Genomic DNA, 17630 nt, shown 5'->3' with positions numbered 1-17630 from the left:
ATGATATGTCTTTTTAAGATGTTTTATTAATAATAGTGATAACCTGGTGAGCTGGTTGTGTTTAGCATTAGCAGGTGAAACAGAGTTTTGTGAAATCACATGTAGAGTCAATGAAAAGACCCAGATTTGTGCCTGGCAACACGAAGGAAGTGAAGATGTTAAATTCATGTCACCTGCGTATTCGTGCAGCGTGACACATTTCAACTTGAGTGTAAAGTTAGTGACGCTCTGTTACAATAGCTGTCAGTGTTGAGATTGTGCTCCTGTGGTCTCTGACGGTCTGAGGGGAATCAGAGAGGAGAGCAGAGCTCTACAGCAGCTCATATTCAATCAGGGTTATTCATGTTCCTGTATAAACCTGAGACTGTCTGTGGTGCTAACAATATACTCACTGCTGTACTTATGACTTCATGAAGTTACTCTGAGTGTTGATGGAGCAGCTAATGTTAGCCTAGCTTTAATCAAACCGGTCTCTTCAGAAAAAAACTAAAAAATGTTATGCTCGTTGTGTTGGAGACAGACCTGACAAAGCATTAACTCAGGCTTTTTACAAATCAGTATCATTCTGTTGTTCTTTAGGCATCCTTTCCAGATGTTTATTCAACCCAGTCTCACGGCATTTCGTGTTATAGTCACGACTTTTAATCTATTGATTCGTGTTCACCAACACGATTTCCCCTTTTTTTTGTGTCACACAGAACGATTTTAAAAGCAATGTATTTCTATTGGTAGCCTGCAGCACGTCTTTTTGTCCATTCGGGTCTTGGAAGACCGGAAGCTGTTGGGTTCATAAAAACATGTTCTTACTCAATATCAAGCCACGATTATTATTTTTACTTTTAAATCGTATAATGTCGGACTTTTTTTGTCGTCTGAGAGGAAAATAAATGGCTCAGAGCCTCAGAATACTGAAATCTGTATTCGTTTCCTTCTAATTTGTTATTCTTTTCTAAATAACACACTGTTATTTACTCACCAATAACACACAATTATCCTTGTTTTTATTTATTTGTTTAATTCCATAATCTCGTGCTTTTTTGGCGTCCGTCAGGAACTGAATTTCAAAATAAAAATAACCGGAAACAGACATAGGCCTATAAGGGACATTTCGAGCATCATTGCGATACACAGCCACTGAACTGATTACCCAAGATCCTCAGCTGTTGTTTAAGCTTGCTGATTGGATGTTTTAGCCGCAATGCATGTAGGGATATGGTGTTAATGCGATATGAAATCCGAAAAACATTTCTGAGTTTAGGATGGCCGAAGACACTACACTACCCATAATCCCCAGCTATCGTTTAGGACTACTGTCCCCGTGATTAATCTTCAAGCTCTGGGATTGGATGTTGGAGTGGCAGTGCGCCAAGGTTACGCCGAGCGTCAAACAGCTGTTTGAAATGGAACGAAACCACGGCAGACTATCCAAAACTGGAATCGACATTGGTGTTATCAAATGTAAAACATATAATTAATAAATGGGTGAAAATCGCTTGTATCCATAATGAGCAGCATAAATACCCACATGACAGCTCATTGTTACTTTGTAATTCTACTCCACTACAATTCAGAGGTTAACCTGGTATTTTTACTCCACTACATTTATTTTAGTTACTTTGCAGATTCTGATTAATGATGTGAAATATAAACAACCCTTAAATCAGACTTTAGTTACACCTGAGTAACATTCAGGTAAGGTGATTGTCAAGTGCCAACAATCAGGAGAGATATTTGATAGTTGGTGCTTGAGAAGACTAAACATGTATCTGCAGATCTCTATAAAGTATATTCATTTCTCGTTATTTTCTAATAGTTAATTAAAGACTGAATATAATTGCTATTTTGCACATCCCTTTCAAGATTTCAAGACTTTCTAAGGTTTATTGACATATCATACACACAACTACGGTGTAGTTATGCAATGAATGAAAAACTTGGGTCGCAGCTGAGGTTCCTCAACAGTGAGACACAAGACATCTTTCAATATGTGTGTACCTCCACCATTAAACTGTCATATTCTACACATTTATTATACTATCTACATACATAAGAGTATAATTCATAATATCAGTTAAAATAAGTGCTTCAACAAAGTTAACATTGCAGGAAAGCAATATATTACACGTTAAGTACTTTGTCAGGCTTAATATTTATCTGTAGATAGATACCCCCAAAGCTTTTTTCTTATTTAAAAGAAGACCTTAATCTAAAGTATTATTTAAATAAAGGTTCATTCGTTTTTCTGTTTTGCACCTCCTCCTATTAATATCTTTGTGCATCCTGCACTTAACTGTTTTATTGTAGAGATCACTTATAGTATCTTCTTGATTTTTTATATTCTATATTTCTATCATTGACCTTCTACTTTCCTCCGATGAAAGTATGTACTCTAAATATTTCTTTCATCAAATATAACACATAAAAACAATAATTCAATAACGTGCTTTAACCACTAGGCCAGGGGTCGGCAACCCGCAGCCCTCGAGCCGCATGCTCTGGCTCCCTTGAGCTTAGACAAAAATAAGGAGATAAAATAAAAGTATTTGTAGGACTATTTATATTTTCTTGCACGGTTGAAAATGTTTCGTATCTTGTATTTTGAGGTGATACTGTGACACATAAATAAAAAACAAAACGGTTTTAATTAGGTCAACTAAAATATGCGTCACATCCTGCTACGGTCCCGCGCTAGCGCCTTTTCTTGCAGGTGAATAAACTGACCCCCGGTGTCAGTACCATGGCTGCAGTCGAATAGTCCAAAAATCAGCTCCTAAATTCTAACCCTATCATCTATTCCTTGACCTTGATTTATTATAAACGTTAGTCCTTAACATCTATCACTGTGTATATCACCATTCAAACATCTTTTAAAAGTTGAACAAACCCCACACAGCTCAGTAAAGACGGTGAGATGTTGACTTTATTTGATCATTTCAGTAAAAACTAACGTTCATATTTCTCTTGTTGATTATAATACTGATGAACGTTCAGAACAAAGCACTTTGGCAACTTACCACATACGTTTTAAAATGCTTAATAAGCACCGTAACTTTCATGATATAATTTCTCGGTCATAATCGGTTGTTTCCGTGAACGGCCGACTGTTGAGTGACGGCAAATGCTGTGGCTGCAAGGCATTGTGGGGCAGCATTTTCTTAAGTTGGGTTTATAGTGAACCAGGTTAATACAGCTGTGTGTGTAGATACAGGGAACATGTGCTCCTCTGGGTGATGAATCCAGACAGGAGGCTCTCTGGTTTTATGATCATGTGAACTGTAAGCTATCTTCCTGATCACAAGGGTATATATTATATAGACCTTTTTTTAAAGATCAAACTAGAAAGTGCCCACTTGTTGTACCTTTGCTGAGAATCAGCCCTTCTGAAGCAAAGTGCTATAAAGGATGTGTTCCTCTCCACAGAGGGAAGAGGAAGAGTGGTGTTCCTGTGGAGGAGCAGCTGTCCAGCTGTGCTCTGTGTCAGGACGTCCTGAAGGATCCAGTCTCTACCAGCTGTGGACACTGGTTCTGCAGACAGTGCATCACCTCATACTGGGAGCAGAGACCTCCATCAGGAGACCCCTCCTGTCCCCAGTGTGGAGAAAGACCCATAACCAGAGCTGGCCTGCAGACAGCCAGTCAGACCAGCTCTGTACGAGGTAAGAGGCCGAACTCATGCAGCGTCTTATTCCTCTTCCTGGTTCCTTTGTTTTTTTATTAGGTATTCTGTTGAAGAACAAAGACATTAAAATGTTTATAAAACATTTAAACTCAGTCTGTTTTTATAAGTTTTATTGTTATTGTTGGGGAAATATTTTCCAAGGCCCATAACTTTGACCCAGTGTATCAGTTCAAACTGTCCTGACTGAGCACAGGCCTTGGCTGCTGTGCTCTCAGTGTTTTGTCTCCCTGTTCCTGCCTGTTGGCGTCAGCTGATAGAGGTGTTATCATTCTATCTTGTTATGCAGCATGTTGATGATGCTCTCTGAACTAGCTAAATACATGGGTCTGGGGTAGAGTTCTTCAGAATTGACGTGGCAACTCTACCGTGAAGTCAGAACCTCTGACTCTTGGACTTGTGATGTGAATCCTCCGGCCGTTAACTCCAAATAAACCATCATGTGTTTGACATCAAAGCTACTGCTCTTCCCGTGTCTCCTTCCTGAGTCGGTGACTCCCACTGCATAGCTACACAGAAGTTTCCTCTACAGTTATATTCTCAAAAGCATTTCCTGATTCTCTCCTGTTTCCTTCTCTTCCAGCAGATAGTGGTCTGCAGCAGGTTTTAGATGAACATAGGCTCAGTCTGAGGAGGAGATGTGAACGTGTGACTGAAGGAACTGATCAAAGTGAAACCCTCCTCAACAGGATCTTCACTGAGCTCTACATCACACAAGGCCAGAGTGAAGAGGTTAATACCCAGCATGAGGTGAGGCAGCTGGAGACAGCTTCCAAGAAAGAGACCCTCCATGACACTCCAATCAAGTGCCAGGACATCTTTAAAGCCTTACCGGACCAACAGACTCTCATCAGAGCGGTCCTGACCAACGGAGTCGCTGGAGTTGGAAAAACCTTCTCAGTGCAGAAGTTCACTCTGGACTGGGCCGAGGGTTTGGGAAACCAAGATGTCAGTCTGGTGATCCCGCTCTCCTTCAGGGAGCTGAACCTGATCAAAGCTGAGCAGTACAGTCTTCTCAGGCTGCTCCATGTTTTCCATCCAACCTTACAGAAGGTCACAGCAGAGCAGCTGGCTGTCTGCAAAGTGCTGCTCATCTTTGACGGCCTGGATGAAAGCAGACTTTCTCTGGACTTCAGAAACAGTGAGGTTGTGTCTGATGTCTCTCAGCAGTCCTCAGTCAACGTGCTGCTGACAAACCTCATCAGGGGGAAGCTGCTTCCCTCGGCTCTCGTCTGGATAACTTCCAGACCTGCAGCGGCCAATCAGATCCCTCCTGAGTGCGTGGACAGGGTAACAGAAGTACGAGGCTTCACTGACGCCCAGAAGGAGAAGTACTTCAGGAGGAGATCGAGTGATGAAGACCTGTCCAGCAGAATGATCTCTCACATCAAGAGCTCCAGGAGCCTCCACATCATGTGCATGATCCCAGTCTTCTGCTGGATCACTGCTGCAGTTCTGGAACACATGTTGACTACAGACCAGAGAGGAGAGCTGCCCCAGACCCTCACTGACATGTACTCACACTTCCTGCTGGTCCAGACCAAGAGGAAGAAGCAGAAGTATGAAGAGGGACATGAGACGAGTCCACAGCAGCTGACGGAGGCTGACAGGGAGCTTCTTCTGAAGCTGGGGAGGCTGGCGTTTGAACAGCTAGAGAAAGGACACATCATGTTCTACCAAGAAGACCTGCAGCGCTGTGGTCTTGATGTCACAGAGGCCTTGGTGCACTCAGGAGTTTGTACAGAGATCTTCAAAAGAGACAGTGTGATCTTTGAGAAAACAGTCTACTGCTTTGTTCATCTGAGCATTCAGGAGTTTCTGGCTGCAGTCTACATGTTCCACTGTTACACCAACAGAGACACAGCGGTACTGAAGCACTTCCTGCAGGGAGACTATATCAACAGGTATAACAGTGATCAGGATTACCCATCCCTGGATGTCTTCCTAAAGGGAGCCATGGCGAAATCCCTCAGAAGTGAAAATGGCCACCTGGACCTGTTTGTCCGCTTTCTCCACGGCCTCTCTCTGGAGTCCAACCAGAGACTGTTAGGAGGCCTGCTGGGTCGCACAGACAACATACTAACATTCATCCAGAGACTCTTCAGAGGCCTGCTGGGTCGCACAGACAACAGACCAGAAACCATCCAGAGAGCCATCAAGAACCTGAAGGAGATGAACAGTGGTGACATCTCTCCTGACAGGAGCATCAACATCTTCCACTGTCTGACAGAGATGAAGGACCTCTCAGTACATCAGGAGATCACAGAGTTCCTGAAGTCAGAGAACAGATCAGAGAAGGAACTCTCTGTGATCCACTGCTCTGCTCTGGCCTACATGCTGCAGATGTCAGAGGAGGTTCTGGATGAGTTGGACCTGAGTCAGTACAAAACATCAGATGAGGGGAAACAGAGACTGATTCCAGCTGTGAGGAACTGCAGGAAGGCCAAGTAAGTCCAGATGTGATTCACTTTATAAACTAATGTGGATCAGGAGTTTAATTATTCAAATAAACACTATAACATTTCTGCTGTTTAAATACTGAGAGCAAAATAAACCAACACTGTTCTTCTATTTATTTATAATAATAGTTAAACTGAAGCGTTCCTCTCTTCATGTTGAGTGATGGAGGCGACATGTCAAACACATGAAGGACTTTAGAGGTTTCTCAGCATGTGATCAAACCACACAGCAGGACTTACAGTTATCAGTTATTATTACTTTCTAGTTTCTTTATCATTAAACACACACGTTTTTATCACAATGTTTTAGAGTTTAAAATCAGATCTATATCATATCCCACCAATACCAGAGTTATGTCTTAATACTCATACAGTGAGAACATCTGATGGTATTCAGTTTAAAATATTGAAACTTTATTGGTTTGTTAACTGTGTTTGTGCACAATACATTTCCAGATGCTCAGAGAAGACAAAACATCCATCATTCACATCTAAATATTAATCAACATTTAAATATGTACATCTCTAATATTGTCAAGTGATTTATTTAATTTCTGTTTCTTTGGTAACAGTCAGTGAGAGCAGGAGCACAGACCTGTGATCAGATCACACTGACAACTCATTACACTCTATCATATATGATTATATATAAAATGGACTAACAGCAAATCTCAATCAGAACATGTCAAATATGTTTTTCATCAAATGCTTGAGGTCATTATGTTTCCTCTTTTTTAACACATGTTGTAATATATGTTTTATTATAGTCTTGCTCGCTGTGGACTCTCAGAGGCTCACTGTGAAGTCGTGGCCTCAGCTCTGAAGTCTGACCCCTCCCATCTGAGAGATCTGGACCTGAGTTTCAACGATCTGCAGGATTCAGGAGTGGAGCTGCTGAGTTCTGGACTGAAGAGTCCAAACTGCAGACTGGAGACTCTCAGGTCAGTTCACTGACTGAACTTCATCTGTTTGTGTTTATCATTTTCTGAATTTGAAAAAAATACTGTGAAGCTGACAATTGAGCGGCCCGACCAAGGAAGGAGACAGAGGCAGAACGTCCAAAATACAAGCCGGTGTGGGCATTTATTACCTCATAAACATGTGACACAAAGATTCACAGCCTCAATCCTGCCGAACATGTGCACACCGTCACCAACCACAGGGATCTCACACACACTCCCAGCCTCAAAACAGACAGGGCAACAGACCCTAAATACACACTAATCAGCAATTAGACACAGGTGGGGGGGGGGGGGGGGGAGGCAACACAGGGCACCAGGTGCACACAATCAACAGCCACAGACAAGGAAGGGGAACACTTTTAACATGAAACCAGCAAACAGAGACAGACAAACTAAAACACATACAGACGCACACACACTACCTACAAAGCTACACAATCCGTGACGGAGGCCGAGATCTATGGCCCCAGAGATCACCTCTGTTACAAATACATTACAATGATTTTTCCATTTTTGCTAAAGACTGAATATTGATCAGAATAACAAAGAGTAGGTGAATGTGTGAGGGAGAGTGTTTGAGCTTCCACTGACTCACTCTGTGCTCCATGAGTCAGTGGAGATGCTGTCAGTACTGATGAGCTGTGAGGGAGATGAAGGAGTTGATAAACATCTGATCAAAGTTAAAGTTCCAGATCATCAGTGGATTGTTTCTACATCATCTCTGACATTAAAGGTCTCCTATCATGCAAAAGTCACTTTGTGATGTCTTCTCTCCATCACCATGTGTCCCCGGTGTCAGGAGACTCACAAAGTGTCAGGAAACAAACCCCTCTCTCTTTCCTCCGTTCCCACATCTCTAAAAACGGGGGAACAACGGAGCTGATCCAGATTTGCTGCGTCATGACGCCATTACTAAAATGTGGGCGGGCTTTACACCAACGGGCCAATCAGAAACGTTGCTGTCAGAAACAATGAGACGTGTTCTGGAAGTAATATGGTCTGTGTTTACATTAGCATGCTAACACTCAGAGCTAACCTGTGCTGGAGAGAGCATGTGTGTGAAGAAGCAGGAAGTAAAAAGGAACTCACCTCGTGGTAAACCTGAGAGAGAAAGAGTTTGAGCTCCATCCTGTTTCAGAGAGAATCCTTGATGTGGTTTGGAACATGATATGGAGTTTCATCACGGTAGCATTTAGCTGAGTTTCTGCTGGTAGAATTCTGATCAGGCATTAGCTCCACCTCCTTTTTTTGTTGTTCAAGCTAAGGACCCGAACCTGCTCTCCTCTAACAGCTGGAACTGAGGGATTTCTAAAATGCATGATCTGTTTGGTATTTTGAGCAAAACACATCATAGACATGTTTTTATATATTTGTATATCTGAGACCCATAATATATGCGTAGAGATAGCCTGATAGGAGACCTTTGAAACGCTGTTTAACTCTGAACAGATTATTAAACCTGGAGTGATTTCAAACAGGAACATTGTTTTCTAAAGTTACATCATGTTCTCTTTATTCAGACTGAGGCACTGCAGTTTGTCAGAGATCAGCTGTTCTGCTCTGATCTCAGCTCTGAAGTCCAACCCCTCCCATCTGAGAGTTCTGAACCTGAGTGACAACGCTCTGAAGGATTCAGGAGTGGAGCTGCTGAGAGATCTTCTGGAGAGTCCAGACTGCAGACTGGAGACTCTCAGGTCAGTTCACTGACTCTCTGTTACTGCTGGAGATCTCATGTTTCATTAGTTATTCAACCTGATTCTTCTACGTAATTAACTTACATCCATAACGTTGTAAATGTTATTGTATTCATACTTTCATTTGTAACTAAAGTAAGAACTACAGAGATACATGCTGACTGATTCTTAAAGGAACTGTGATAGATGTTAGTTGTTAAAAGTAAATCTATGTTTTTAATATTTAGTAAACGATAACGTCTGAATAAAGTTCATCTGAAGTAATATTAGTTTTACAGGATAAAGTTAACTTTCTGAAGAAGACATATGTTTTTGTTCCCATTCATTTCAATGTTGAGTAACATCTGATTATAAACTGATTTGTATCCTCATCATGTTTTCTTTATTCAGACTGTGGAGCTGCAGTTTGTCAGAGATCAGCTGTTCTGCTCTGGCCTCAGCTCTGAAGTCCAACATCCATCTGAGAGAGCTGTACCTGAGATACAACGATCTGAAGGATTCAGAGAAGCTGCTGAGAGATCTTCTGGAGAGTCCAGACTGCAGACTGGAGACCCTCAGGTCAGTGAGGGGTCTCTGCTGGTTCAGCAGTATTGTATGAAACTCAGGGAGGTGTTTCTCTCACTGGGGAAACAGATCAGTGATGTTACCCACTGACTGCAGGCTCTTCCATTCTTCCATCAACTACAGAAGGCCAGCTGAACATGCAAAGCCACACTTTAGTATCAACTCTCTATCAGACATATGGGGTTTTACAGAAGAGCGGGAAAGGTAGTCTGTTCTTATGGGATGTTTTTAGTTTCTAGACCAGGGGTGTCCAAACTGCGGCCCGGGGGCCAAATGCGGCCCTCAGCAAATTTTGAAAATATAATGAAATACGGCCCACACATGAAACTTCTGCTTGTCTTGTACTTCTTAAATATATATGTACACATATATTACACAGTAGTATTCATGTGTTAATGAGCCCACCTTTAAAATACATGCAGTCAATTCAAGCTGAAAACATTTCCTAACAAATCTAAGTTGATAAGAAAAAAGCCCAATAACTTATTGTTATAACAAGCGTGAAATAAACCTTCATACTTCCTGTAATTATAATCAATCTGAAGCTCCTGCTTTAAGGAATGAGCTGCTGACAGAATAAAGTAAACCCTCTGGAGAGCTGAGAGCTCTTTGTTTCTTAAAGCATCTTCAAGTACCAAGCATCCTTTACCTTCATGTGAGTTTCCTGACTTATAACTGAACTCATGAGGCAACATTCCTCTAGAGAGCGGCCCAGAGCTTTATATATTTCTCTGTATGCGGCCCTCTGTGAAAAAAGTGTGGACCCCCCTGTTCTAGACCAATGACTGGTTACTTCCTGTCATGCAGCTGAGAGCTGTGGCAGTCGTAGTGTTTGCAGAGGAGATATGATGGGATGTAAAGCATGAGATCAGGACTCTGAAGCTGACTCAAAGAACAAACACTTATTTAAACTGGATCTCAAACTGTTGGATTGTGTTCGTCTCTACAGGATCAATGATGAGACGTTCAGAGCCACGATCCAGAAGACCTGTGAGTACTGAAACCATATCCTCCATTCATCCAGATATGAAACTCTTTAATGGAGCGTGACCTCAGAGGAAAACAACACTCTTCTTTCTCTCTTCATCATTTGAGCTGTTTCTCTTTGTTTCATCATCATCATTATTCTCTCTCTCTCTCTCCTCTCAGGTGACAGGAAGTGAAGACACACAGAAAGGTGAGAGGTCGTACCGTGTGAAGTTTATTTATTGAGGTTTCAACACGTGCTTCTGGTGTTCCAGACAAATCTGCAAGCTCAGGTTTGATTTGTTCTCAGTTTCTTCATCACGGGGCGAGTTTGAGACGTGAAGAGGAGCGCGGAGGCATTTTGGAAAATAAAGAAGAAGGCTGCAGCTGATGAGAGACTTCCCGTTAGCTCTCCTCAATATGAAATGAACAAAAACAATCCATTGTACTTAAAGCTTTTCTTGAGAAGAAAGATGTGTTGCACATACTCCTGCTGCTACCTACCACCACCTCCCACCCATCCCGGCACCAGAGAGGAGACTCCATCGACCCCAGATACCCCAACTCACTCTTCTTCAGGTTAGCTCCGAGCCCCGCCTTCACCTGCCCCAACATCTCACTTTGAACGATGTAGTCATCCGGATATCTGCATACTGAGAGTGGGACGCAGGACCCGGTCAATGAGCTGCTGGAAGGGGGTCCACTGGACTGGAGGGGCGCTTGGATCTGGTGATGCCTTGCTCTTCCTGAAAGGGGAGGACACCTATCTGCCATAGTTCTTCCACCTGACGACTGAGTTCGGCATCGGGGGTTCCAGTTGGGGTGAAGAGACTCTGGGGGGCATCCGATGGCTCCTGAATAGGGGGGGCCCTTGGAGTGTCCAACCTAATGATGATAATAATAATGATGCATTTAATTTGTAAAGCACCTTTCATTGCTAAAAGTAATCTCAAAGTGCTACAAGGGGCATAATATACTTTTTTTTTTTTTTTAAAGAAACACAAGTTTAATAAAAGGCTTTAAAAAAAGAACGTATTTTAGGCCCTTCTTAAAGGAGTCAGTGGTCTGTGGAGTCCTCAGTTTGTCTGGGAGGGAATTCCACAGGTGAACAGAAAGCCCCCCCATGGTGCGGAGTTTGGTCCTGGGGGGGGGGGGGGAAGTAGATGGTTGGTTGTAGAATGGAGGTTGGAGGTTTGTGAGGAGAGTAGTTCCTTGAGGTATGAAGGAGCGTTCCCGTGGATGCCCTGATGGGTGAGGAGTGAGATCTTGTATTTGAACCTAGCTGGAGGGCTATTGGTGCCCCCTGTGGACCCAAAGAGACTCTTTTGGTTGGGGTAATGAGGTGAAAGTTATCTGCACCTATTAGTAGGAGAGGCTGCACTTTGGGAAAGAGGGAAGGGGAAGGCCTTGTAGGTGGAGATAGTGTTCCTTAAGTTCATCCACAGGATAACTCTAGTCCACAAGTGAAAGTCTGTCGGAGGTGAATGTGTCTTTGAGGAGGAATGTTTTCTTGGGATTGAAAGAGGGTGATATCTCAAAGGTCACTGAGGCTCCACTTCAGAATAATATATATGAAATGTTTTATAATGTTTTATAATGATTGATCATGAAAGTGTTCTCAAAGCTGGTAAAGGTGCAGCTAGTTTGAATGACTTTGTATACTGCAGGGTAGCTTGTGGATTTACTCCAGGTGGAACTAAAGTCTGATTTAACACTTGATTATATTTCACATCATTCATCCACATCTGTGAAGTAACTAAAGGTATTAAATACATGTAGTGGAGTAGAAGTACACCATGTACCTCTGAACTGTAGTGGAGTAGAAGTACACAGTTGCATACAAAGAAAACTAAGCTTCATCTCCAAGCCCAATGGCCTTGGAAGAGCTGCTAAGGAAAAGGAAAGACATCTGGAGACTTTGGAGAGACAGCTAACGGACAAACTCAAGGAACTGAAAGACCCTCCCTTAAGCCCCTGTCACACTGTCCCGAAGTTGACACCCGATGGACACACGAATATGGAATTGTGAATTTTGCACGAAGATGGCCCCGAACCACACACAAAGGCAACATTTACATTACATTTAAGACATACAACTGCAACAAAAGTAACAAAAACAATTATGTTACAGTACTATGATACTGTACTGATATCTTCAGACTTTGTTCTTTACTTTATCCGTCTTTATATGTAGAAGATATTACGTTTTCTCTGTCATGTTGTTGTTTCCATAACAACAACAACTTCCTGTCAACTCGCCTTCAAAATAATATATTATATCCTTTTCAGTTTCACAGAACACAAATTGGGTTATTTACATAATATATTTACATGATTTTGTTGTGCAATAAAAAACCCGATGGACACACGATAAAGGAAATGTTCAAATTCGGCTGTGATCGTAGCAACATCGGGCCATTCGTGAGGGCATCTTAAGCCTTCGTATGACCGCCGGTGGAGTTTCTCAGGATCCGGCAGCAACTCCGTGAGCGGTGGCAAAATCTTTGGCATGCCAAAAAATTGCCGAAGGACCTTGAGAAGGTTCATTTTCGTGTTGAATTCGTGTGTACATTTTGCCCTTCGTAAGGCCATCGTGAGGGCATCTTGTTATCATCGGTGCCATCGGGCATTCGCCCCGATCAGAGTGAGGGCGAATGCCCGATGGCACCGATGATAACACGAAGATGACACGATTCGACAAGATGCCCTCACGAGTGCCTTACGAAGTTGCCGCTCACGAAGTTGCTGCCGGAGCCTGAGAAACTCCACCGGCGGTCATACGATGGCTTAAGATGCTCTCACGAATGGCGCGATGTTGTTACGATCAGAGCCGAATTTGAACATTTCCTTTATCGTGTGTCCATCGGGTGTCAATTTCGGGACAGTGTGACAGGGGCGTTATAGGCTGTATGCTTATCAGCCTGACCTTGAATGACTCAGTGCAGTGTTCTGTGCAGGTTTTCTGTTTGCTTTTTCAACTCAAGGAGCTCAAAGACTGATTGAAAGTTGATTTGATTTGCATAATCTCTGATTCAATCTGAAGGAGAATTCACCTTTGAGTTGATACAGTATATGTGTGCATGTAATGCACCCTTTGGCCTAACCTGGGAGAGCCTTATGTTCACTGCCAACCTAAGGACCTCCAACATGTTAATAAAGAATGTATTGAAAAGTTATTTGGCTGATTGTTGTATATTGGCTCAGCCAGGTTATATGGGATGCCCAGTCTACTTACAGATGGGTCACTCATTTTGAAATATTACGCTTCGTTTTCTTTTTCTTTAATTTATCATCCTCATGTAGAATGCTATCACGAAACACACATCTGGTTGTTCATAGCATAAAGAACATCTGATTTAATGTGAGGTAGGGAAATAATCATTTGAGGATAAGTATGTGTATATAAATATGTAATTTACAACAGCTGTAAGATGCTTGATAAGTTTGAAATGCACCTTGAATATGCTTGAAAAGTGCTTGAATTTGACCTTGGAAAAGGTGTAAGAACCCTGTAAAAAGTATTAAAAGTTGATAAATCAATTTATCGAAAATTATGGCTATTAAAAAGTAATAAACGGTTGTTTCCAATAACTATATAAATGGTCCAAAGAGGTTGTATTCTACAGTCTGCCTGAATGTAATCATGGCGTAGGTGTGTAGTGTGATTCTGTGTAGTTTATTGATGGCATCCCGTTGGATTTGACGTCATCTGAACAGGACATCGCACGCTCACTGCTTGATAGCGCGAAGGTCCGTTTACGCCGGTTGTTATCAACATCGTTATGGGGAAATGCAAGTTTGCGTCCAAATGGTTGGAAGATAAGGAGGAAGGACAATCAATACTGACCAAAGTCAGGTTGGAAATGTTTTGAAATGTTGTATGTTTTTTTCCCAAAACTTTGTCCATTTATATTTTGTACCATATCTAAATTACACATATCTAGTAAAAGAACCGTACATTTTTTCATCGTATTTTCAGACTGTATTGGAATATTCTTCCTCTAGCAAAAATGGTCACTACCGAAACATAGTACATACACTGTAGTAAACAAGTATTATATTAGCCTGTTAAGATTGTTTTACCTTCCCTTCTCTAAAAAGTATTTTAACAAATATTTCTTGAGGGTTTTCACAATTAAATTAATAAAAGTGAATTTTTAATCAAATCAAAAAAGTTTATACAAATCATAAAAATGTTAATGCAAACTTTCTTTGTAAAATGCATAACACTGATCATATTGATTCCAGAGTTGATGATTGTTGAAATTGAACATACATTAAACCAGTGGTTCTCAAAGTGGGGGGCGCGCCCCCCTTGGGTGGCGCAGAGGTATGCCAGGGGGGGGGGGGGGGGGGGGCGCGAGAGACCAGGAGGAAAAATGGCTATAAAAAAAAAAAAAGATTAAAAAAAAAAAAATCATAAATTGAAAAATTATTGATTCGAAAATAATATGATGCAGTACTATTACGTCTGGGTCTGTGTGTTTCATTAAAGCTCGGCTCTGTGTGTGTGTGCGCGAGCGAGCGAAAGAGAGAGAGAACGCACCAGTACCGGAGATCGTTGTTGTTAGCTTCTGGTGCTAGCGAGCTACGCTAACGGATATAAGGAGTTTTTTCAACAACAAGGTAGAGGAGAGTCCTCTCCTGTCAGACTGAGAGGCTCAGTGAGCTAAAGGACTCTCTCAGTGTTATCTCAGTGGGTCTCAAACGTTTTGGTCACCATTAATGTAAACAATTATTTCCGAGGCACACGTTTATATGATCATTATAGTTATAAAAAATAAGAGAATAAATGAAAAACAGGTATGAAATACTATATGACAGTGAAACAAGAATAAAGTTTAAAAGGGGAGTGATTTGTAAAATATCCATAAAGAAAAAGTAAATCTGTTTACAGTTCTGTTTCAAATGGGTGTTGAGAGATGTATCCATAGAGCTCTTCATGTTGCTCTCAAAGTGCACCAGATTGATGCTTTTAACTTCAACATTTAAAAATAAATCTTCCCGGGGGAGCTTGCCCCCGGATCCCCCTATGTGAGGTCACACACCACCTATAAAAATAGCACTTTACCCCTGCTTACACCTATATGCCTCGAGCCTTCATTGTAACAGTCACACTGTGTATTTGCGTGGGGATTGTTGCAGTAGAACATTCCTCTGTAGCGCCCGGGACATTAAAGGGAAACCCTAAATGTTTGAGCACCCTCTATGAAACGTCAAGCTACCCCACAGCACCCCCCAAAATAAATCTCTGGCGCCGCCACTGAGCCTGACTATTTGTGTTGGGGGGGCCCGACTTATTTTCTTCTCCAAAGGGGGGGCCTGACAGAAAAAGTTTGAGAACCACTGCATTAAACCAATCAGTATCATTTCATTTTAGTTGATAAGTCAATATACTTTATTTTTTACAAAACATCCAGTGTTTCGGTAGTGACCACAGTATTTTGTTCTCAAGGTTGTATCATATTCCCTCAACCTTATTGCTTAATCTTAACTCACAACATGCCTCATGTTGAAGTGTGAACGTTTGAAGCTACTGACCCAGAATCAGCACTTTAGTAACAGGCTGAAATAGAGGGGGATGAGGCTAGAATGCATGATCTGTTTGGTATTTTGAGAAAAACACTTCATAGACATGTTTTTTTATATATCTGAGACCTTTAATACATGCCTAAAAATAGTATAATAAGAGACCTTTAAAGTAACACACTGAATTTCAGACTTTAAAACACATTTATTTCAAAATGGTGGGATTGACCTGCTTACCATTCCATTTTGTCACTACCGAAACGATCATGTCAATTACCATTTTGAAACGTGTATTACAATTAAATCACGGTTAAATATGTTCATTGTGTTGTAGTTGTAGCCCCCCCTACAGGGTGATATCTCAAAGGTCACTGAGGCTCCACTTCAGAATAATATATATGAAATGTTTTATAATGTTTTATAATGATTGATCATGAAAGTGTTCTCAAAGCTGGTAAAGGTGCAGCTAGTTTGAATGACTTTGTATACTGCAGGGTAGCTTGTGGATTTACTCCAGGTGGAACTAAAGTCTGATTTAACACTTGATTATATTTCACATCATTCATCCACATCTGTGAAGTAACTAAAGGTATTAAATACATGTAGTGGAGTAGAAGTACACCATGTACCTCTGAACTGTAGTGGAGTAGAAGTACACAGTTGCATACAAAGAAAACTAAGCTTCATCTCCAAGCCCAATGGCCTTGGAAGAGCTGCTAAGGAAAAGGAAAGACATCTGGAGACTTTGGAGAGACAGCTAACGGACAAACTCAAGGAACTGAAAGACCCTCCCTTAAGCCCCTGTCACACTGTCCCGAAGTTGACACCCGATGGACACACGAATATGGAATTGTGAATTTTGCACGAAGATGGCCCCGAACCACACACAAAGGCAACATTTACATTACATTTAAGACATACAACTGCAATGAAAGTAACAAAAACAATTATGTTACAGTACTATGATACTGTACTGATATCTTCAGACTTTGTTCTTTACTTTATCCGTCTTTATATGTAGAAAATATTACGTTTTCTCCGTCATGTTGTTGTTTCCATAGCAACAACAACTTCCTGTCAACTCGCCTTCAAAATAATATATTATATCCTTTTCAGTTTCACAGAACACAAATTGGGTTATTTACATAATATATTTACATGATTTTGTTGTGCAATACAAAAAAACGATGGACACACGATAAAGGAAATGTTCAAATTCCGCTGTGATTGTAGCAACATCGGGCCATTCGTGAGGGCATCTAAGCCATCGTACAGTATGATCGCTGGTGGAGTTTCTCAGGCTCCGGCAGCAACTTCGTGAGCGGTGGCAAAATCTTTGGCATGCCAAAAAATTGCCGAAGGACCTTGAGAAGGTTCATTTTCGTGTTGAATTTGTGTGTCAATTTTGCCCTTCGTAAGGCCATCGTGAGGGCATGTCTTGTTATCATCGGTGCCATCGGGCATTCACCCCGATCAGAGTGAGGGCGAATGCCTGATGGCACCGATGATAACACGAAGATGACACGATTCGACAAGATGCCCTCACGAGTGCCTTACGAAGTTGCCGTTCACGAAGTTGCTGCCGGAGCCTGAGAAACTCCACCGACGGTCATACGATGGCTTAGATGCTCTCACGAATGGCGCGATGTTGCTACGATCAGAGCCGAATTTGAACATTTCCTTTATCGTGTGTCCATCGGGTTGTTTTATTGCACAACAAAATCATGTATCGTGCGGGGCGAGTATCTGAGGATTTCATCGGAGGATGGTCTGGTGGTTC

The 17630-nt window shown here is 41.7% G+C and overlaps 1 protein-coding gene across 7 annotated transcripts in view; it reads left to right on the top strand.

The window, feature by feature from the left end:
• Positions 1 to 17630, top strand: part of LOC117561250 (protein NLRC3-like) — a 79515-nt gene that overhangs the window by 60231 nt on the left and 1654 nt on the right. For 3 of the 7 annotated variants that reach the window (XR_004571314.1, XR_004571315.1, XR_004571318.1), the window contains 2 exons: positions 10305 to 10345; positions 10505 to 10532. Coding sequence is in view for 2 of the 7 variants with exons in the window: in XM_034238542.1 (XP_034094433.1) it covers positions 3421 to 3656; positions 4260 to 6123; positions 6903 to 7076; positions 8618 to 8791; positions 9182 to 9349; positions 10305 to 10345; positions 10505 to 10518 (2671 nt within the window). In the remaining 5 variants the exon portion in view is untranslated. Of the gene's footprint in view, positions 1 to 3420; positions 3657 to 4259; positions 6124 to 6902; positions 7077 to 8617; positions 8792 to 9181; positions 9350 to 10304; positions 10346 to 10504; positions 10533 to 10631; positions 12398 to 16217; positions 16762 to 17630 lie in introns of those variants that run through there. The other 4 variants (XR_004571313.1, XM_034238542.1, XR_004571312.1 and 1 more) reach the window with 4 other exon arrangements.

This window comes from Gymnodraco acuticeps, unplaced genomic scaffold (assembly GCF_902827175.1).
Source record: "Gymnodraco acuticeps unplaced genomic scaffold, fGymAcu1.1, whole genome shotgun sequence".
Classification (NCBI taxonomy): domain Eukaryota; kingdom Metazoa; phylum Chordata; class Actinopteri; order Perciformes; family Bathydraconidae; genus Gymnodraco; species Gymnodraco acuticeps.
Note: the sequence above shows the minus strand (reverse complement) of the source record. Positions and strands in the feature narration are given on the sequence as shown.